This window comes from Cinclus cinclus, chromosome 18, assembly GCF_963662255.1.
Source record: "Cinclus cinclus chromosome 18, bCinCin1.1, whole genome shotgun sequence".
Lineage (NCBI taxonomy): Eukaryota > Metazoa > Chordata > Aves > Passeriformes > Cinclidae > Cinclus > Cinclus cinclus.
The window spans coordinates 1,805,330-1,821,874 of NC_085063.1; the positions used below are offsets into that span (position 1 = coordinate 1,805,330).

Consider the following 16,545-nt stretch of genomic DNA (forward strand, 5'->3'; position numbering starts at 1 on the left):
CACAAATGACAGCTATTTCATATGAAAAGCCAGTGCAGCACAGTTTTACTGAAATCTTTGACTTGTTGCAACACCCAGACTGGGAACTGAGTAAACACAATCTTAAGCACTGGTTACTAACAGTGGATCACCTGTTCTCCACTACTCCCTTCCCATGCAAGGATAGGAGCAAGACCTTGATTTTAACTCCCCAGTATGAGAAAAATACTGTGAAATCTTGGGGGAAGCAGTGGTATGGACAATGGACAGAATGTCAGGACAAGACACACTGATCAGCAGTTTGGAAAACAAGACCAATTATAATCATCATAACCACATCCAATGAAAAAGCAAAGGGCAGGAATCCAGCTGCCCATCATCCTAGAGCAGTTAGCTTCTTTTGCAGCTTCTTGTTAGAGAACAGGTATGCTCTCTTAATTGTTTCAAAAGTCCTGTAGACACAAAGGAATCCCACTGACTGGCCAAGAGAAACATGAACTATCTATACAAAAACTACTACAACATTCAAGAAATAAAATTGCTCAGTCTTCTGGGAAGTTTTAATGCCATCTGGGACAAGTGTACCTGAACAATTTGAGAGAATCATAATTTAAAACTGATTCTCTGCCTCTAGCATTTACTATTTTACATATGAAGAATTTGTGAAAATGGTATATCGTGACAGGCAAAACTGCTCCTTTTTCTCAGAAATAAAACTGAACATGGAGGTAGTTCAAACACGACAGTAAAAAGGAGATATTGTTGCATTTCAATTCTCAGAGGGTGGGAAAAAAAAAACAACTACAAAAAAATAAACAAACCAAATGATGTGGTATTTGACAACAGAAGACTTTTGTGGTCTGATAAAATGTAAGAAGTTATATGCCTGCACACTTATTTTTTCCATCTGAACAATATTCAGTGACGAATTAAACAAAAATAAAAATAAAGGAGACAAGAAAGAGCCAAAGAAAATGATCCTTGCAGCTGGAAGCACTTTAAGGTACTCTCCTTCAACTGAAACTTGAAGAAAACCCAGTGAAAAGCAGCATCATGAAAATGTGAGAGGAAAACAGTGCTGGGCTTAGCCAGGAATCCCACCTCCAGCCTCTGTGGACCAACCTGGTGTTTTTAAACTGGCAACACTGGATTCAGACAGCAAGTGAATGCTATTCACTGGGAATCAGTCTGCATCATAGAGTTACACCAATAAAGCAACTGGAAGATAGGTTAGTACCGAGATAGGTAAGCTGGTAATATTTCCTCCCCAGTCTTCTTGCTACAAAATATCCTACACAGTGTCCCGCATGCCTCTGCCCTTCCTGCTTCATAGTTGTCTGGGAATTCACTTGCATCAAACATGGGGTTGGAAGCCATAGTGTCTGTGGACATTTGGGATCCTTTCCGGCGGAACTCCACACTAGCCTGCGTCGCTATAGCTGGGAAGAGAAAAAAAACAGCGTTTCACTGTGGGTGACAGGGAACAGAATAGGCTCATGGGATCCTGGACACAAAGATCAAGACCAATTGAGTGGTTAACATGACGTTATTAGTTCACTGTGTTTGAGCCAGTGCCTCTGTTTAGGAAGTATTTGTGGGTGTACCTAACTTGCTTTCTTCATAAGGACGAGAACAACTGACCTTCATATCCTAGAGACTGTCCCAACTTCTTGCTGGGAAGAGAGTGTTTATATCCAATACTAGCTTTCTACCCTCTCTGAAAGGGCAAGGATCTGCCTCTCTTTGTTCTCATCCCCACAAAAATTAAATGTCACTTTCCCTTGCTCCCTTAAAAAGCAAAAAATTTTCCATGGTGTCATTACTATTGACTTTCAAGGAAGTGCTTAACTTCCAGCTGGCCAACTCATCTCATGCTGCCCTGAACACCAAGAAGCTTTGATCCAGCCTTGTTGTACAAACATAAGACAAAAACAATTTTAAGGCCCCATATGATAAAGGGAAGGCTGTGGAATCCCATTCCCTTAATTTGGTCCCTCTCTCTAAAACTGCCAAATAAATAAGATAGCCTCCAGACAGCAGCTACTGTGGGCTGGCTGTCTCCTGCTCCCCATCCTACAAGAAGCTCCACAACCCTCTCAGAGGGTCCTAACCTGGCTCTGCCCAGCTCTGTGCTCCCTCCCCGCAGGCCAGTTCTGCCAGCCTATGCCACGCCAGTCCATGTCCTTCTGGAAAGACTTCTGATCACCCTTTCACACACCAGCATTGCGTGGATATGAGACCACTTGCTCTGTTGCTCCATCCTTTCTTCCACAATAGCTACCAAAACAAAAATACATACTGCACTCAGTGTGATTCTTTTTTCAATTCTTTCTCCTCTTCCTTGGACAGCTTTGCTCTAGGACTAACATCTTAAAGAGTGCATTCTTCTTTTTAGTTAAGACTAGATGGATTTCCAAAACTTTTATAAACTACAAAAGCCAACAGCAGACAATATATGCTCCTGATGTAATCACACCTATGTGTTTCTACCAGCAAAAGAGAACTTCTGTCTCAGCTCTGGGACACTGGGGAACAGCAGGTTCATAGTCAGCCTTGCAAACAAAGGCATGTTAACACTTTAGCAGTTGGAATACCTAATAATTTACAGACAGGGTGCTTTTTTGCTTTATTTTAAAGAGAATGTCTTAATGACAAGTGCCTACTCCTATTTTTTTATTCTCAAATTTATCATTTAACCTAGGTTTACCTCAAATTTTCATTGACGTTAAGTAGCAAATAAGTACAAATCTTTATGCATCTTCCCATGAGCCATATTTTGTCCTAAATAAGCTATCCAGCAATATACTGTAGTTGGAAAAAAACACTACATGCACAATGCATACAAATCAAACACTAGGTCTGTAAAATAAGCTTTAAGTAAAAAAAACATGGTTAGTGCAAAGTCCTGAAATTCATGACATGATCACAGACTAAAGTACGGAAAAGATGGGACTGATTCAGGCAGATTAATTTGCTTTTGCCAACAATCCTCCCCATTCAAAAACACACACACAAAAAAAAATTACTTGTCTTTTTCAAGTAAAAGTGCAAAAGCTACAAGAGACAATGAGAATGAATTTACAAATAAAATATGGGATTATGGAAAAAGAAAAGCATGACCGCAATTAAGGAAAAGCTACTGGTTCCTACTTACAAGATTTATAAGAAAGAAGAATTTGGATAAAAGATGCTGCAAGATAATAGAAATAAAATGGAAACAAATCAAAGGACAGCAGTAGTTATAAAATACTTTTAAGATGGTGAAATTGTAATATAAGTTAAGAAGCTTTTAGCTTTTTAAAAAATAGATTAAAAGCTTTATGATACAGCAAGCTTGTTAAACACATAGGAAATTGGCATACAGGTCCAAAATTATGGTTTTGAAAGTACCATGCAAAACAATGAACAAAAAGTTACAAAATACGACTAAAATTTAGAGCTGTTCATATCAACATACACCAGTTCTTCAACTAAAGATATTAACCCTTCTCAGCTGACAGACCTGTCCCCATGTCACAGTGCCCATGGAGTATACACCAGGCTATCCTAAGGCACCTCTGAACAGGGGGTTGTCTCGCAGGGGCAAAGTTACTTACCTGCAGTCTTCTCCCAGCAGTACTCCTGCTTCTAAACCAGGAGTTCCCAATGATATTACAGCTCCCACACTTCCCTAAGCCAAGTTGCTAACAGCCAGAACACCTGAGCATGCTTCCCCTGACCACTAGGTTCATTAACAATCTTCCAAAGCAGATCGAAAGATAGAACACTCCCGGAAACATTAACATCTCAAACCATGTTCAGAGAAAGAAGAGAGTAAGAACTTCAGCAGCAAGGTACTACCCACCATCTGGTGAGAGCTACTTTGAACAGGCAGGGTCAGACCTGTAACCAAGCCCCTCAGCAGCACTATGACCCCAGACAGGGCTGCTTAGAATTTGCTTCTAGAGCCCCAGAAACAGGACATTACTGACAGTAGGGCCAGAAGAGGTGAAGTTAATGATGTACCCCAAAGCTCCCTCACTGCCAACAGCCCCTGGGTGATAGCAGCAAGCCCCTGATGTCTTCTCCTTCAGCTGCTCTAACTGCAGAGCTGGCAACCTTTAGGTAGAAGAACTGAGAATGAGCCCATCAGACTGGAAGATTCAGCTGCTGAAATGCTGGTACAAAGTGCTGGTGAGCCTCTCCCCACTCTCAGAGGCTGAGGACAGTAGGTAGCAGTAGCACGCACCATACAGCCAAGCTTGTCTGAAACACATCATGCCACTGAATCTGCCCTGGCACAGATACACACACCCCAAGATGTCAATCTTGGTTAAACTCATACAGGCTCCGTAGATAATCTCTTATAAAGGTGTTACCTATCATAGGGATCTATTTATCCCACACTACCAGCTACATAAATGCAACACACCCATCCAACTAACAACTACGCCAGCAGGATCTAGCTGTTTTCAAACCACTATCTTCCAACAGGCCATTTTTACTCTCTCACCACAACACAGTGATTTTTATCAGCTGCCCACCATAAAGCTTCACCATTAAAGTCTGTGTGCAGAAACTAAAACCTGATGACTCAAAGCCCAAAAGCATCACGCCAATGATGGCAAGATCACTGCTCTGCTTCATAATCCATTGACACAGGCCTACCTTGACAGACAGGGCTCAAAGAGCAAAGAAGAAAATTGCTTTCCAGGTGATAATCTCCTCTAGCAGCCAACTGTATACAGATGACTTCCAGCTAATCTTGAGAGAGAATAATTCTCTCTTCCCAAAGACTGACAAAACCAGAACAACCACAAACGTGGAATGCCTACAGTTCTCCAACCATGAGATGACAGAAAATTGGAAGTCCATGAGGCAGCAGTTAACCTGACCAAATCAGGAGAGTTGAGATTGAAGGGGCCTCCTGAGATAGTCAGCCCTTCCCTGCAAAGCAGGGTCAAGTAGAGCAAGTTCATATGCCCTTCTATCTATTTAGACAGTTTTTCATCTCAAGACTTACAAAAAGCTTGACATTTTTTCCACCCATCATTTTTCATTACTTCCTTTCTGGAGGTGAAGAGTTCCAGTGCTAAAGCTTTTAAAGCACCCATAAAAATAAAAGTGCTTCTTGAAGCTAATGCGAAGATTATCAACAAGAGTGTCAGACATAGTAAGAATACTCCAGCTAATGGCTGAAGTATCACAGCTACAAAGGATAGCAGATGGACCAAGACATACAGGAATAGCCAAACTGCAGCTGTAAAGCTTCAGATTTCTTTTGCATGCCTATCCTAAGGATAGGGACTATGGCAGCTAACTGTCCCTTCTCTGCTGGCCCTTCTCCTTCAAGCCGTATCTACACTGGGCAGAAGGAGCAGCTGGACAGGCACAATGTGTAGATCTGATTGTTACTCATGGGGCTCACTTCTGTGATGGAGGGCCCTAAAACAGACCCCTCCTGGCCCACCTCATCAGCCAGAATAGCACCTCCTGCGTTATGCTCTTCAAAGAGGAAGACTGCACTTGGAGGCATCAAGCATCACAGGTCAGATTCCCAGAATAAAAACTTTCTGATTTGGATTTAAAACTCATTCAAAAGACACTGATGCTTCAAGTCAACAGAAACTCCAGGGACCTGGCCTTTAACATATCTTGTTCATTTTCCCATCTTAAGCAGAGGCTGAGCAAAAGGATAAATTGGGCAATCAGAGTTTGGGGCCTCTCTACAGCATTTCAGAGGCTGGGGTCCGTACTCAGCTCTCTCCTTCAGACGGCCCACCTCGGCACTACCGTGACCAGTGACCTTACTTAGTAGTAACAACACCCTGCAAGGGCAGCAGACTCTTGACTTAATTCCTATAAGTTAAGTCTGTCTTCCAAAGCGCTGAAAAAGCAGGATATGACACACACAGGTCCCTGTGAGTCCACCAACATCATTATCTCAGAACCACTGCTGCTAATACACAGCAGATCATACGATGTGCAAAGACTGGTCTCACTACAGACAGCTCAGAAGAGCACAGAGGAGGAACAGAATTAACTCTTCCAAACAGCTGCCTCTAGTTTTCAGAACGCAGGTAAATATCCCTATAAGGCTAGTAACACAACAGTTTTCTGATTGCTGTTAGGTGCTTTAAGACATTGCATGTATGAACAGAAGGCCCTGGAACCCCTTCAAGGAAATTAAACCTTTTGATTTTGGATGACTCTGTACTTCTGCCAGCATAACAACACCTCTGTTTGCAGCTGATGCTTGTGCATAAGCACCATCTCAGCTGACATCCTTCCTTTACAGGTTAAGCATTTAATTAAAATCACTCAAGAAGCGGGTTATGTCAAAATTAAAACGATCAATCTGAAAAGTACTAAATGCAGTAATACATTAAATGCATATGCAATCGAACACACCCTCAAAGGATGCTTTGCTCCTCACTAAGCTCAGCTGTTTCTCTAGTCACAGGCCTTTTACAAAGAGATTCCAAATTCCTACCACAGAAACTCACAAAGAACACTTTCAAAAACACATGAAACATACCTAAAAACACCTTTAGAAGATCTCAAATCCTAAGCTCTCACACAGGAATTTGTCACAATAAACAAGGAAGATCACCAGTTAAACTGCCGCTTGTCAAGTCCCACTATACATCCAACTAGCCACAACAAATGTCTTTCCCCTATTTTTCTTAGGCCAGTGAGCTACAGACAGGTTGATTGACTGATCTCTTGGAAAAGTTAGCAGACATTCAAGATACACAAAGAACAGGAAAAATGCAAGAAGTGAGAAAGTATTCAGAAAAAAATAACCTATCACCAAAAGTAACATGAGAGCTAAAAAGCCTCTGAGCAGAGCACTAATTCTGCCATGATATCTCAAAACATCTAACCTCTGCAGCTGAACAAAGCACAGGAGACAAAATAAGTTTGGCAGTTAAGGGTTGAAGACAATGAAGGTATCAAGTCATTAAGAGAAATACAGAGCAACCACAACTGATAGGCAGCAACTTCACTAGCTATCTTAAGGACTCCTGTTTCCATAACACTCTACAAAACGAAGAAGTACCACTTTGTGCACTATGTGGAGAGATGTAGGACAATTTTTCAAATATTAAAGGGTCAATATAAATAGTTGCTATTAATCATAGATACTCAAGCAGATTTCAGAATAAGAAGTGGACTCCTACCATACGATTTCTTTCACTTAATAGCATTTTCCCCAATATCATAATGTCCCTTGTTAGAGCAAAGGAGTATTTAACAGTAAAAAGTGGGCTTTTTTCAAACTTTGAAATCCCCAAACAGCTGCTCAGCTAATAGCAGATGATGGCTCAGGTCAAGGGATTAACTACAACACAGCACTTCAGATTTTACTTTTTTAGGATTGTGCATGTGTTAATCTTGCAGGTAGGAAATGTCAACAAAACAAGTAAAAAAGTGTACATATATTTTTTGTAATATTTACCAGTCATGCTGCTGTCTCTGTTTATTCCATTATGAAGTTTACAGTGAACAAATGCTGCATCAAATAACCATGATCCAAAGAGGTTCAAGATGCTGTTAACCTTTGGCCTGCGAGGAGCTGGAAGTGGCCGAGGCTCAGAGCTTGTCTGATTTGGGCTAGAGAGTGGAGAAGTAGAGGAGGGTTGGTGCTGCACTTTTGAAGCATGTGCAGTAGTTACCTGTTTGAACAGAAGAAGAGATGAGCTCCTAGAATCAAGGAAATCACTTCCTCTAACTGAGGAAACAATCCAAAGGGTCAGCTACTCAAATACAGAGTATAAAATCTTACAGTGCTGGTTTTCATCGTCACTTTGTTCACAGTCACTGCTCGATGCCGCCGGTTGTGGGGTGGAGTGGTGTTGGTAGCAGTGCTCTGGGGCATGCTCAGCCTGTTCACTGGCGTGGGTGGTGCGCTGTCTGACCGGGGTCGAGAAATGCCTGCAAAGCCAGGAATAAAGCAGGCTTTCAGCAAGGACTCCATGGGCTCACAGAGCAGGCCATTAGTAAGCATAGGAGCCTTTGATCAATAGCCATGCTTCCCCCTGTTCTCCAAAAGAGCAGCAGCAACAAAAACACCTCTCCCTATTTTATTTACTATTAGCAGAAATGAATCCATAAGCAAATTAAAACAGTAATTACATCAGATAGGCAACTGATTAAAAAAACATCAGAAGACCCCACACCTTAAGGGTCTGGGAAATGGCAGATGGGAAGAACTAGTCTAGAAGCAGGCAGAGAGAAAGGAGCAAGGTTCACTTGCCAAAGACAATTTAACGGCATACTTCTGCCAAAATTCAGATGCCGCTCAACTTTGTCTTTCTTACCCAACTGTAAATCCCACACCTTTTTCTGAGGCATCTCTAGGATGTCTGGCCCTTAAAGACACCTTTGCTCACTAAATTAAGATGAAACCCATCCACCACACGGCTTTCTGCTTGGTTTGAACTGAATCAGCTGCTGAACAGTCAAATACTAAGGCAGAGTAAGAAAGCAGAGCAAGCTATAATTTTTCGGGCTGCAGCAGGACATTAGACAAGCTTTTATCCAGCTTCAGGAAAATTCATGGTGTACAGAGCTCTTCCCTATCAGAATCAGAAGCAACTCAACATCCGCAGAACCTGCAGTGACAAACACCACTTCTGCCCATTTTAATGAATTCCAACACCCTCTCACACCATTTGAAAAATGAAGTGGGGAACCACAGGGTGCTCGAGAATTTGACAGATTTTTTTTTAACTGTGTTAATTAAAGCACCCAAGTACTTTTCATTACATATTACAGAACAATTTGCTCCTACTAAATCATCAGTGTTACACCCCAGACAGAGTATGCACCATGAAACCTATCGCTTCAGTATAGTTGGCTGGAAATGAGGATACAGCATTTTGTCAAACACAATGTTGGTACCAGGAAAGCAAGATAAAACCCAACATTTCAGCACTTGCGACAGAAGATAATGAGCTCTCTCACCAGCCTTCACTGAAGATCTTTCTGCAGCTCTCAAGTCTGCCTGAGAACACTCTCCCAATCTATACCTACAGCCTGAATTTAATTTCACTAACAAATCTCCTATGCCCCAATGCATTGGAGCCTCTGTCTCTTCTCTCCAGGTGGGCTATTATCACTCTGGGTGCTTTATCTTTCGACAAGATCTTCAGAAGTCTTAAGTGTCTGATTCATAAAACCACAATTGTTTGGGCTCAAAGGGACCTTAAAGACCCTCCATTCCACCCCAGCCATGGGCAGGGATACCTTCCACTAGACCACATTCTTCCAAGTCCAGTGCAACCTGCCCTTGCACACTTGCAGGGATACAGGGGCAGCCACAGCTCCTCTGGGGCACCCTGTGCCAGAGCCTCACCAACCCTCACAGGGAAGAGTTTCTTCCCAACATCCAGTCTAACGCTGTCCTCTGTGCCCCTAGAGCCTGCTCTTCTCCATGCTGACAGTCTCACCCAACTGGCTGGTTTTTTTTCTAATACTGTTTACATATGCACTCTCCTGCATCTCACATCAGCTCACACCTAGGGCAGATGACATTTGTTTGCACACATTTAAGCAGAAAAGCAGCTGGAGACAGGCAGCTCTTCCATGTTTACAACAGTATGCATTCCCTGATGAACTTGTAGTAAGTCTGAAGCATACCAAGCATAATGTTTATATTTCAGGTACTCCATCCTGTTAATTAAAACTGACCAGACAGAGTTACTCAGTTACCAGCAGACAAAAAGAAACACTGCTTTCCTACTCAGCAGTAGTAGCCACCCACTAACAGTAAGTAAGGGGAACTCTTATAAAGACCTGAAGATGACAGTCCAAATTCAACACCTTATAAAACAGGCACAACAGCAGTTGCCACAAAGATTAGAAACATGGTGGTGAGTGCTCACAACATGCTAAAGCATAGCACTTGCATTGGTGATTAGATGGAAAGAGAAAAGAAGCCTTCTTTGGGAAAGAGATCCCTGGTTTTGTTTTATTTTATATTTCTGATTTATTTATTTATTTTGCATTTGAAACTAAGGCCATCTACAACTTCATGCATTTACACAATACTGTTGGGCATACATTTTTTTAGAAGCAATCTGAGATCTCTTCCTCATCAGTTCCAGGATATACTTGCAAATGATAAATTGTTATTGCTGTATTTATGGAGAAAACAGATTTAAATATAATAAAATAATGATTAAGTTAATATTCCTAGCTATCCATGGGTAAGGCAAAAAAGCATTACCTAGGAATGCATCCACTAAACAGCTGATTCCACGCATGGCACGGAAAAATATTTGAGGCAGATGTTTAAGGCAGGGGTACTGATTCAGTTCTTGAGTCATCCCACTCACATTCAGAAACTGCTCCTGAAATTTGGGGGTAGAGCTAATAATGGCTGGGTTACTCAAATCCACAGGATTACTGCACACAAAAAGAGCAAAATATATGTTAGTTAGTTTAAGAACAGCTGTTAAGATCTTAAAAACACTTGAAGATGCAATAGTTTAAGGCATTCAAATAACATCACAAACCAGCATCCAATATCAATACATTTTAGCTGTTACTCCATCACGGGAAGGAAATCTTCATTTCCTGGGTCGGCAGTATATAACTGTCTTCACTTCAAACACACTGAATAATTTTAGTAAAATAAAACAAACCAGAGCACACACTTGCTAGACAAATTATTGCAGTAATATTAACTACTTATGAGGTCTTTTAAACTCAGTTAAAAGTTGCTTATATTGTTAAAGTCATTCTAGAAAAGTTAGCAACTAATCAAATATTGTCAGGACAAGAAGGGGAGTAGATTGTCCAAGTTTGAGCAGTATTTCCTGACTGACTCAAATCCTGAAACAGCGCATTTGTAAACCCCAAATTTGAACAGTAGAGTACTTGTGACATTAGTACTACAACTTAGGAAAGAGGGGGTTTTAGTTAGTTAAGAAGTAAATTTTAAACAGTCTAACAGTTTAACTAGCTTTAACTATTAAACAGTATTTTGCATCAATTGTTCAATATTCTGGCCACTAAGAGCATTAATGTAATGCCAGGTCCAAAAGTCTTTAAAACAAAACACAGCATTTGGTTCAGCTGTGTATTAAAGAAAGATTAATATGTATAGTAAAATTACCTGTATAGATTTCTTCATAAAAATAAATATAAAAACACCCATTTAAAAATAAATTGTAGGCTAAATTTAACCTGGAGAATAAACAGAAGTCATATGCATCTCTCAGAACTATTGTTCAGCTTTTCCTGTTTGTTATCTCAGAGAAACAAAATTCTATTGAACTCTTGTTTTTCAGATCCTCCAAAATGCCAAAAAGCTAAAATAGTTTTTAATTAACTGAGCCAGTTTGCATTTTTAAAGAATCAGAGTTCAAAGTTGAACAACATCGCTCACAGCCAGCCCTGAACTGCTGCATGGCACTGGTACAACACGTCTCTCATTATATTCTGTTCAGGTGCCTCATCTTGGCAATCTCCAGAGAAATGTTTCATTTCTCATGCAAATGTATAGAGCTGATGCAAGAACAGGAACAATGGATGGATGCAATTACAATACCTCAGCATATGTAAAAAGCGAAACCATGTTTGTGCAACACACTCATTATCCATTTCAAGAGGAATCAAACCAGCATCTTCATCAGGAATTTTGAATGGAGGAAACGAAGGTCCATATGTAAAACGCAGCAACCTAGAAAGCAAATCAGACAGACCTGTCCTTCAGCTCATATTCCAAAATTTAACAGTGAGTTTGAGCCCCAAAGGTATCAGCAGCCCAAAGGGAGTCCACAGGCAACAATGCAACATCCCAAGTTTTCCTAGAGACCCCTATTTCATACAATCACTCAGCCCTCTTACAGCCTTGAATGGTGCATACCTGGAGCCTGTCTAAAGCTCCAGCCAAACCCAGAAGTTAAGGCACAAGACCCCTCAGCAACTCTCCCATCACTTTGCCAGAGGGGTCACCACTTATCACAGACACATGCACATCTGACAGGATGTTACATGTGAAGGAAGAGGGAATTTTTGGTTTTTTTAAAGAAGGAATTCAAGCCCTTATCCTCATAGCTCTTTAGCTCAAGCCTTCAGTGACACTACCAAGTCATACTAGGCTGCAGTTCTAAATACCAGCTCATGACTGATGACCTACAACTGTACCCCAGCACCCTGAGCAGCACTCACTGTTGACTTATAAGCAGCACCAGAGGTCTTGCAACCCACACTTCAGCAAGTTCTTCAAAACATATGCACCACATCTACCAGAGGCTGGGATCTATAGACCAGCAAAGAGCAAACCAGTGATCCAAGGCCATGAGGACAGTGCTTGGACAAATTGAGATGTTTCCCTAGAAGAGCTGTAACTGCCTGAAGAGTCACCAGTGATCCTGACCGAGCTCTTGCTGTTTAATCTGACCCCTGCTTCATACCCAGCTTCACCAAATTAAAGTTCCATTTCCCTGATCAACATAATCTTGATGTTTTCTAAAGGAATGGAAGAGACCTACATTGCACCTTCTCAGTATCCCAGCATTCCCAGAAATCAGTTTGTCTTTCCCTAAGCTAACTTCCTTGCAATGGTCAGGAAATGTTCCACTCATCCTTACTTGCTTATAAAGCCATATAGTTTTATAGAAATAAAGTCATTACAACTAGGAGAAGAGAAGGAGAAAAGCAGTCTGTGGCTGACTCCTAAACCAAGAGTCAAACAAGCTGAATTTCCATCTTCCACTTCTCCCAGCAGTGGGCACTACGGTAAACTGCAGCCAATTAACACAAGTGTCTGAAATCACAGCCTATTTACAGTACCTAGCCTGGACAGAAAAGCAAAAGAGCTTTAGGACAGGAGACCTTCTCCAGATGCAAGCATGATGAGGAATCCATTCAGTGCAGGAGCTGGTGGTGCAGCTGCAGTGACAGCTGCAGACTGAGCTCAAACAGCTGACCCTGTGCATTACAAAGGGCACTGGACCTGTGGCCCAGCCAGGTGCTCAGACACTGCAAGAGCTGACGACTAGGGAGGAAAAGCCAAGATTTGCATGAGCTTGGACTTCGAGGGGATAAAAGCCCAGGACTCTTTTGTTGGGGATGCTCCTTGGAAGCACCAGCTCAAGCTGTTTCTGTGTTTCTGTGCCAGGAATAAAAAGGGGCTTTATGCAACAAGACATTTGAGACTCCCATGGGAAACCTGGGGTCGAACGGTGAGGAAAGCTGGTCTGCCTGTGAGAGTGGGGAGTGCAGGGAGTCAAGCAGGGCACTCCTCAGCTCACTGGAGCTGCTGCTGCAAAGGGGCTTCAATCCCAGCAGGTAAAGTCACTGGTGGTGGAAGAGTGACTGCCAGAGAGTCTTGGGAATGGTCAGACTTGCAAGTTTCCTTAACACCAGAAACACACACATCTGTACCAGGTAGCAAATGCTCTCCAGCCCTGTGTCCACCTACATTTAGTGCCCAGAGGCATGACCCACGGTATGTTTTTTCTGAGGAATTACCTGGCTCTAAGAGACTCAAAAGAGCCTGGACAACCCCATGCACAGTCATGCCCCACACCACTGCCTGGCAACACAGTGCAGTGCCTCAGTTCTCCCCATCTCCCTAGCAAGAAACCTGTTTTTCAACAAGCATGACCAAATCTTTAATGACATAAGGGACATTTTCAAGACTGATTTAAGACAGACATAAGCTTTAAGCAACACATCCAAGACACTTAATATATACTTAAAGCATTTTAGATGGGGTAAAAGTAGTATGTATTGGTATGGCAACACAATTAAGACTCCAGTTTCATCCTGCTAAAAACCATAGCCAAGGACACAAATTAACACTGCATATGTGTACAGATTTCCAGACATAGTTTTCCATATGGTTTTAATTTGAAACATTTACTCTCAGCTTATTGCTAATAACCCTATTCACAGAACTGTTTACTTAAACATTTTAATCATCTGAACCTGGAGCTTCATTGAAGTATTAAAAATGCAGCTTAAAATACCACTGAACTTAAAACCAGCCTCAGAGGAGCCTAACTTTCCATGTATCAAGCATAAGCCAACATTACTGAACACAGACCAAAACACTTCAGAAACCCTGCAGACTCCTGTGCGCCAACAGAACCAAGACTGTCAAGAGTGGGAGAGAAAGTGTAGCCACAGTGTGTGGTGCAGAACACCAACACATGTTTTGAGACAGAGCTGTTCTTTTCAGATCAGTGAATCATAAAGTATTTTCCATTATGTAACGCTACATCTAACAAGCTAAAAATAGCTAGAGAAATAGCGTGGGAAATACACAGAACTCGTATTGCAGCTTTATTTCCAAGGGGTTTAACAAACAGCTGCATAACCTGGAAAAATCTATCCACACTTCCTATTTTGACAGTGAATTCAAAGCAAAAGTTTTCAAAGTTACAATAACCCTTGCAGAAAAACACACTATTGAATATTTCATAACGCAGCAACTTTAACATGTCTTTGAACTTTCACAGAAGTAAGCAGACCCTCTTACAAGCAATTAATTCAGTTCTTTCCTCCAAGAGTGTGAGATTTGTCCTACAAAGACTTCATACCAAAAAGACCTGAATATGAAATGTACTGAGACTCTCTTCACTGTTCAGAACCTTCTACTACAGCTGAAACTCTCCTGCAACCCCCAGATGTGAGTGTTCCTTCAGTCAGTTTGCAGGTTACACCAAAGTGGGCAGGAGTAGACCTGCTGAAGGACAGGAAGGACCTCTAGAGGGACCTGGGCAGGCTGGATCAAGGGGCTGAAGCCACTCCATAAGGCTCAACAAGGCAAAGTGATGGGACCTGTCCTTGGGTCACAACCCCAGAGCTACAGACTTAGGGCAGAGTGGCTGGAAAGTGCCCAGTAAGAAATGGCCCTGGAGATACTGATCAACAGCAGCTAAACAAGAGCCTGGTGTGCCCAGGTGGGCAAGAGGCCAAGGGCACCTGGCCTGTACCATCCATGGTGTGGCTGCAGGACCAGGGCAGTGACTGTCCCCTGTACTGGGCACTGCTGAGGCACCTCCTATCCTGGGGACAGTTTTGGGCTCCTCATGCAATAAAGGCATTGAGGGGCTGGAGCACATACAGAGAAGGGAACAGGGCTGGAGCACCAGGAACAGCTGATAGAGCTGGGAGGGCTCAGCCTGGAGAAAAGGATACTCAGAGGGGACCTTCTCATTCTCTACAACTACATGAAAGGAGGTTGAAGCCACCAGAGGGTTGGGTTTTCTCCCAGGTAACAAGGGACAGGACACAGGGAAATGGCCTAAAGTTGTGCCACGGCACATTTAGATTGGCTGGAAAAGGTTGTCAGACACTGGCACAGGTTACCCAGGGAAGTGGTAGAGTCACCAAAGGGTATTAAAAGACCTGTGGATGTGGCACTTGGGAACATGGGTTAGTGATGGGCTTGGCAGTGCTGGGGGCATGGTTGGATTTGATGACTTTAGAGGTCTTTTCCAACAATTCTATCATATATGATCCTCACTGTTCCCACACCCAGCAAGATACAGTACAGCTCTTCTCCCCTGCTCTCTTGAGCAGAGAGCCTGTGGTCTGCCTCTGGCCTACAACATCCTGACTGCCAGGGCACAAGTGCGAGGCAGCTGTAACAGTTTCAGCTCCACAAGGTCTGCGCAGAGTCCAGGAGTCCCCTCAAACCCAGCAGCATGAGCACTAACAAGCACCTAATAATTCTGATGGTGACACAGATACATAATGCTACACTAATATTCTTGAGTCATTCCTCAAAGCATATGATGAAGAGTCACAGTGATGGAGACTAATACACACACATGCTGCAAAGTGCTAAATATCACAGAGGGGCTAAGCTTACACAAGAACAGAGAGAATCCAACTTAGATCTTTCCTTACAGAACAAAGGAATACACACACAGTCCAAGGATACAGCAAGATCTCTCACTTTGTACTGCTTATTCACTTCTGGATTGCTGCACATTCCACAAATAAGCAACTCCAAAACGTGTATAACCATGATTATCCCCATATATGCATTTATTTCCACGGAATTTCTCCTACCTGGAAGTAAGGGCACAAATGACCTTGCTCCACTGCTCAACTACTGCAGGATGATGTCGCCAGTTAGCCACCATCTCTTTGGCAGTTTTCCAGTAAGGAGGTGTTGGAAAGCACCGCGTGCAAGCAAGTAACCATACCTCAAACAGCACGCCAATTAATTTCTCAGCCAGATTCTCAGCAATGCCACCTTGAAACAGAAACCAAGCACACCTTCAGTTAGTGTTCCATCTAAATTTCAAATTTCTCCCCAGAGAAGTTTTGGTTATGGTACCTAAAATTTAAGCCCTTTTTTTTCCATAGTTTTTAAGAGTGATCCTTGATTGCTTCCTACAGCCAATTAGCCTTTTTGCAAGACCAAGTACAATAGATAAAGCCTAGCCACATGTGTGCAATAAGGGACAGCAGGAATCCACCAATCTCACACAGTCTTCTATTGCACTGTGTCGATATTGATGTCTTTTTTTTAATTTTTTTTTAAGGTAAAGCTGACACTAATGTTTTGCACTAGGCAGGCTGAGGAGCAAAACAAAGGGGTTTCAGTGAAAC

The 16,545-nt window shown here is 42.3% G+C and overlaps 1 protein-coding gene across 2 annotated transcripts in view; it reads right to left on the bottom strand.

Annotated features, from left to right (window-relative positions):
• The window catches only part of RALGAPB (Ral GTPase activating protein non-catalytic subunit beta), a 62,016-nt gene that overhangs the window by 33,200 nt on the left and 12,271 nt on the right, over positions 1–16,545 (bottom strand). For both annotated transcript variants that reach the window (XM_062505315.1, XM_062505314.1), the window contains exons 5-10: positions 16,000–16,186; positions 11,519–11,650; positions 10,193–10,371; positions 7,748–7,896; positions 7,421–7,637; positions 1,217–1,418 (exon numbers count right to left, since the gene is read on the bottom strand). In XM_062505315.1, coding sequence (XP_062361299.1) covers positions 1,217–1,418; positions 7,421–7,637; positions 7,748–7,896; positions 10,193–10,371; positions 11,519–11,650; positions 16,000–16,186 — 1,066 coding nt within the window. The remainder of the gene's footprint in view (positions 1–1,216; positions 1,419–7,420; positions 7,638–7,747; positions 7,897–10,192; positions 10,372–11,518; positions 11,651–15,999; positions 16,187–16,545) is intronic.